General features: G+C 28.7%; 1 protein-coding gene across 1 annotated transcript in view; it reads left to right on the forward strand.

Moving 5' to 3' along the window:
• Positions 1 to 6,000, forward strand: part of LOC108557119 — a 165,987-nt gene that overhangs the window by 88,095 nt on the left and 71,892 nt on the right. The window contains exon 4 of the mRNA XM_017913524.1: positions 4,416 to 4,613. Within this exon, the coding sequence (XP_017769013.1) occupies positions 4,416 to 4,613 (198 nt within the window). The remainder of the gene's footprint in view (positions 1 to 4,415; positions 4,614 to 6,000) is intronic.

Below are 6,000 nucleotides of genomic sequence, written 5' to 3' on the forward strand. Positions count from 1 at the left end.
TCATGTACTTGCCTTAGAGAAATATTGACTTTAACTTATATTTTTCATTACAACACAAAAAATCACAATCAAAATATTAAATGAATTATATATACTTATATATACATACATTATTTTCCAATTACAGCAATACCGGATTATTTGAAACCGCAATAATGAAGTATTTTAAAAGCGCACAAAAGACTATTATTGTATTAACAATTTTGTGTACCATTTTTTTAATTTTTTTATATAGTGAATCCGTACTGTACAAAAACGCACTGTGCGAGGTATGACTGTACATGTATTTGTTACTTGCGTTACAGAAACACTAAAAAAATGAATTCAACTTATTTTTCTTTACAAAATAAAAAAAAACAATCAAAATGTGGAGTTATTTATATTATTTATGGAAAATAATTTACAGTAATATCTCGGATACCGGACTGTTCGAAACCGGTCTAATCGAGGACTTTAAATTGGGACAAATGATTAATGATTATGTATTAACAAATAATGTTGGGTTTGCATCCGCACTGTGCGAGGTATGGCTGTACATGTATTTGATACTTGCGTTACAGAAATACCAAAAAATTGAATTCAACTTATTTTTCTTTACAAAATAAAAAAAATCATTCAAAATGTAGAATTATATGAAACTCATGAAAAAATAATGTACAATTACAGTAATATCTCGCATACCGGATTGTCTGAAACCCAACTAATCTAAAACTTTAAATATAGACAAATTTGGGTAGTGATTTTTTAGAATTTATTTTTCTCAGTTAAAATTTAGTTTGTTTTGAAATTCTCACACCGGACTGTTCGAAGCAGCACTATGCAAGGTATTCCTGTACATTTATTTAATATTTGCGTTACAGATACACCAAAAACCACTGATTTTCACTTATTTTTTATTAAAAGTCCTACAAAATATAAAATTATATAATTCTATTGTTGTAGTTGTATTTATTACTTGCGTTACAGAAACAACAAAACATTGAATTTAACTTATTTATCACTACCAATTAATAAAAAATCAATTTAAAGGTTGAATTATATAATTCATGGATAAATTAATTTCCAATTATAACAATTTATCGCATGCCGCAACAGGACTAATCGAGGATATATTAAAAATAAAATTTACAGCAAAAAAAACAAATAAGATAATGTAAGTAAATTGTCAAAACTATTATATATGAAATATCACTAATATATAAGAACATACTGCAATTTACTTATTATAACTAAACTTTAAATTAAACTTTTCTTCAACAATATTTATGTGCCAATCGTTGCTATTGCGATGTCCATAGAAATTATATCAACCTTCATTTTTTTGTTTTCATGTAAAACAATTGAAATTTGCAACAAAATATATACGAATTTAAATTGTCTTTTTACTCAACACATATAAATATAACGAATTTCCTTCTTTTTTATATATATATTTCTCTAGGAAAAAGTGATTTTTATTTAGGGATATTTTATGTGCGATCCCCTACGCCCCATTTCCTTATAAGATTACAAGCTTGACCCTCGTTCCTCTCATTTGTTGGGATCCCCAGGGAGACATCAATATCTTCAATAAATTCTTCAAGGCACGACGTTTTTTTTTTTTACTACTATCATAACATAAATCTTCTGATTACCAATGGCCATCACCCTGCATCACATTAATATTATATTCAACCATCAAATGTATTCCATCAATTTCACAAGAAAAAAAATGTGTTCGATGAAATAAAATAGTTCCCACCTTTACAAATTACTTCATTTCAATCTTATTATAATACAATATATCAGCAATATTAAGTCGCAATATTTTTTGATTGAAAAGTCACAAAATGACAGCTGTCACCTTGTGTCATAGCGAGAAACTGATGCATATACAAGTACAGTGGAACCTCGTTTAACGACTTTAATTCCTTCGAAAATGTCCGGAATTTTTACTCCTATAGTGAAACAAATTCGTAAATACACATATAATATGATGTAGAAAGCGCGCAATCCGGGACTTCTCTTCCCATCCTCACTCGTTATGCGAAACGTCGCTCGTTAAGCGAATCATTTTTCTTGCAATTTATTTTGCTCGTTAAGCGAGGTTTCACCGTATAATGAAATATGTTGGTTCACGCAAAAATACATAATACTACTATAAATTATATAATATTCTACATAAAATGGAATTAATTAAAGAAAGAACGAAAGAAAACAATACTTTGCATAACTAGTTTTATTTTTATGTAAAGATGAAAGAATGAAATAATTCATTGATAAAGTTTGAAAAGAGCTATAAAGTTTTTCAGAGACAAAAGGATGTATTTTCAAGAAAAAGTTTTGTTTAGATATTCTTGAATATTATAAGAAAATTTATTTTGAAAGATTTAGTATTTATTTGTCGATTTTCTGTATTTTTTTTCATTTAATCTATTAAATTACAGTTTGTTTCCATAAATTTATAAACAAAGTTTTTATATAAAAAAATAATGTTTATTAAATTACTAATGGGTTGAAATAAATACCATTAATTTGAGCAAAACTTGTAAATAATAGTTAAATGATATTATAAAAGTTTTGTTATATTTTTTGTAATAAACTATGTTGAGAGAAGACTGAAAACCAAAATCGTATTATTTCCTTGTTGTGAATAACTTGAATGGAAGATCGAATGCAATTAAATATGAAATGAGTAGAAATCGTCGTCATTTGAGCGAATTCAGCAAAATTGGATGGAAACAAGAGAAAAGAATTTCAATCAATTGGAATCTTCGATAACTTTATAAATACTCGAACGACGATTCCAAAGAAATTAAATTATTTTCCAGCGAAGTTCGCAACAACTTCTTTGCACTGGAAAACTGACTGCAATAAATATTCTAACAAAAGTACGAAGAGAGAGAGAGAAAGCGGACCAACAAAATAGCCGGAACGACAGTAATTGCGGAGAAATTTTCCGGAAACATTTCGCTCCCCCTTAAATAGTGTCTTTATATTAGTGTGTGTGTGTTCCATTTATAATATACGACGTACGATGTTTTAGTTAAGTTTCTGGCAAACAAAGTTTTCACTGTACTTTACTTCCGATATTATATAAACTGTGTCTTCAGCAAAAATGTATGATTCATTCTGTCTACTTATTTATACATGACGATAACTTTTACAGAAAGAAAAAAAAAAGAAAAAAAAACTTTTGGATTTTTAATTAGTGTTATTAAAATTGATAAGAATATGTGCTGTGATATTAAAATAACAAAAATATGTTATAATTATTAAGTTTTCAATAAAAAATTAAGAATTAATTAATCACATTGAATTATGTATACATTTTTATTGATTTGTTTATTTTTGTAAGAATAAATATTTCTGCAACGTAAGCATTAAATACATGATATACCTCGTATAGTCCGGATTCAATATAAAATAAAATTGAATCAAGCTGAATTTTAATTGGAAAAAAATGGTTTGGATTTTTAATTAGTGTTATTAAAATTGTTAAGAATATGTGCTGTGATATTAAAATAACAAAATATGTTATAATTATTAAGTTTTTAATAAAAAATTAAGAATTAATTAATCACTTTGAATTATGTATACATTTTATTGATTTGTTTATTTTTGTAAAAATAAATATTTCTGTAACGTAAGCATTAAATACATGTATAGATATACCTCGTATAGTCCGGATTCAATATAAAATAAAATAAAATTGAATCAAGCTGAATTTTAATTGGAAAAAATAGGTTTTCTGGGAACGCTGTATGGTTGCTATGGCTGTGATAGAGTTGCTATGGACGCCATGTAGTTGCTAAAGACGCTATATGGCTGCTATGGACTTTGATTTGCTGCTACCAAAAATGATGTTTGCTTTTCATAATTCTGATCTTGTTAAGGAATAATTTGATGTTATTAGAAAGTAAATTAATATTGCTTTAATTAAGGGTAACTGATGGAATTAGAAATGTTGTTAGTTGAAGTGATCAAATTAGAATTCTTGATGGTATAATCGATGGAATCAAGCTGAATTTTAATTGGAAAAAATAGGTTTTCTGGGAACGCTATATGGTTGCTATGGCTGTCATATAGTTGCTATGGACGCCATGTAGTTACTAAAGACGCTATATGGTTGCTATGGACTTTGATTTGCTGCTACCAAAAATGATGTTTGCTTTTCATAATTCTGATCTTATTAAGGAATAATTTGATGTTATTAGAAAGTAAATTAATATTGCTTTAATTAAGGGTAACAAATGGAATTAGAAATGTTGTTAGTTGAAGTGATCAAATTAGAATTCTTGATGATATAATCGATGGGATCCGGCTCGACAACGAGGTCGCGACAGTGGATGTAACTGATAATAATTGGATTTTGGATGGGTGATGGTTTAGTGATCGTCGAGATAAATCTAATTTGACTGTGTTTGTTTTTGTAGGCTCAAGCACTAGACCCCAGGTTTCCGGTATTCTGAAGGGCCGTCTGAACCTGGAATACGCGGCCAGCGTCGACGGGAACAGCGTCCACAGGGCGTTGCACATCCTGAAGCCGGGCCCGGATCTTTCCGGTGACTACACTTGCTCGGTGTCCACATTCCAGAGCGAGGATATCCGGACCAAAAGCATGCTAGTTTTCGGTAAGCAATCCAAACACATTCACATACATGGAACATGTATGTACATACCAACCAACACTCGCACGAAACAAAATCCTGCTACGGCCCAAATGGCCAGGACAATGGATCGTCCACACCCGACATACCCCCCTCAGTCCGCCCGATATTTTATGATTCAGTTAATTTCGTCCGCTTCGCTTCCCGATTCCGGCATTTAAATGAACCAACGAGCACAGAATTGCCCACATTCAATCGACACGCCGACTGTAATCAACATAGGAAATGTGCATAGCTATTCTGCTACAACGAGTCTGCTACTGCAACTATCAATTACACCAGTGTATTCCAATTCAATGGCATATTTTAAACATTTACACATTTCTCCACTGCCGCCATCTGTTTAAATATAGTGAACTACTTTTTTTCTCTTTAGTGAAGAATTTTTTATTTAATTAATTTAAAAACAAAATCGAAGAAGAATTATTCAAAATTTACAAAAAGTATATTCATATATTATTTTATATTAAAACAAATAAAAAATAACATAACTTAAAAAAAATGCCATCTTTTGATATATTTTATCATTAGCAAAAATATGTCAATTGTCAAAGAAATTAATGTTTACTAGTGCTGCCATCTATCTTCATACTGCGAACTACAATTTTCTTATATTTATTTGGAAAATGTAGAATTCATTACAAATAAAACCTAATACAATTACTTTTTTTTCTATTTTCACTTCTAATTTTCTATAGTCTTCAAATTACATTAAACAATTAAAGCAAGTAAAGTATAACTACAATAAATTTGTCAAAACTTCAATAATGGATGTACAGGGTGGCCCAATTGAACTTTATAGAACCAAAAGAATTTTCGATATGCCCGCTTTATAAATAATCATTAAAATAATTGTAAACTAAATGAATAAAATGAATAAAAAATGCCATCTTTTGATATATTTTATCTTTATAAAAATATATCAATTGTCAAAAAAAAATCATTTGTACTCGTACTGCCATCTATCTGAATACTGCGAACTACAATTACTTTTTTCAATCTTCATTTCTAATTTTCTATCATCTTCAAATTACATTAAACAATTAAAGCAAGAAAAGTATAACTACGATAAATTTGTCAAAACTTCAATAATGGATGTACAGGGTGGCCCAATTGAACTGCAGCTTTTCAGAACGCTGTATTTTTTTTATTTTAAATTAAACTTTATAGAACCAAGAGAATTTTCGATATGACCGCTTTATAAATAATCATGAAAATAACTGGAAACTAAATGATGATGATAATTGAATAAAAGATGCCAACTTTTGATATATTTTATAATTGAAAAAATATGTGAATAAACAAAGAATTATTATTTTACTAGTATTGCCATCTATCTAAATTTTGAGAA

The sequence above is a fragment of the Nicrophorus vespilloides genome, unplaced genomic scaffold, assembly GCF_001412225.1.
Source record: "Nicrophorus vespilloides isolate i.1.1-1 unplaced genomic scaffold, Nicve_v1.0, whole genome shotgun sequence".
NCBI classification, from domain to species: domain Eukaryota; kingdom Metazoa; phylum Arthropoda; class Insecta; order Coleoptera; family Silphidae; genus Nicrophorus; species Nicrophorus vespilloides.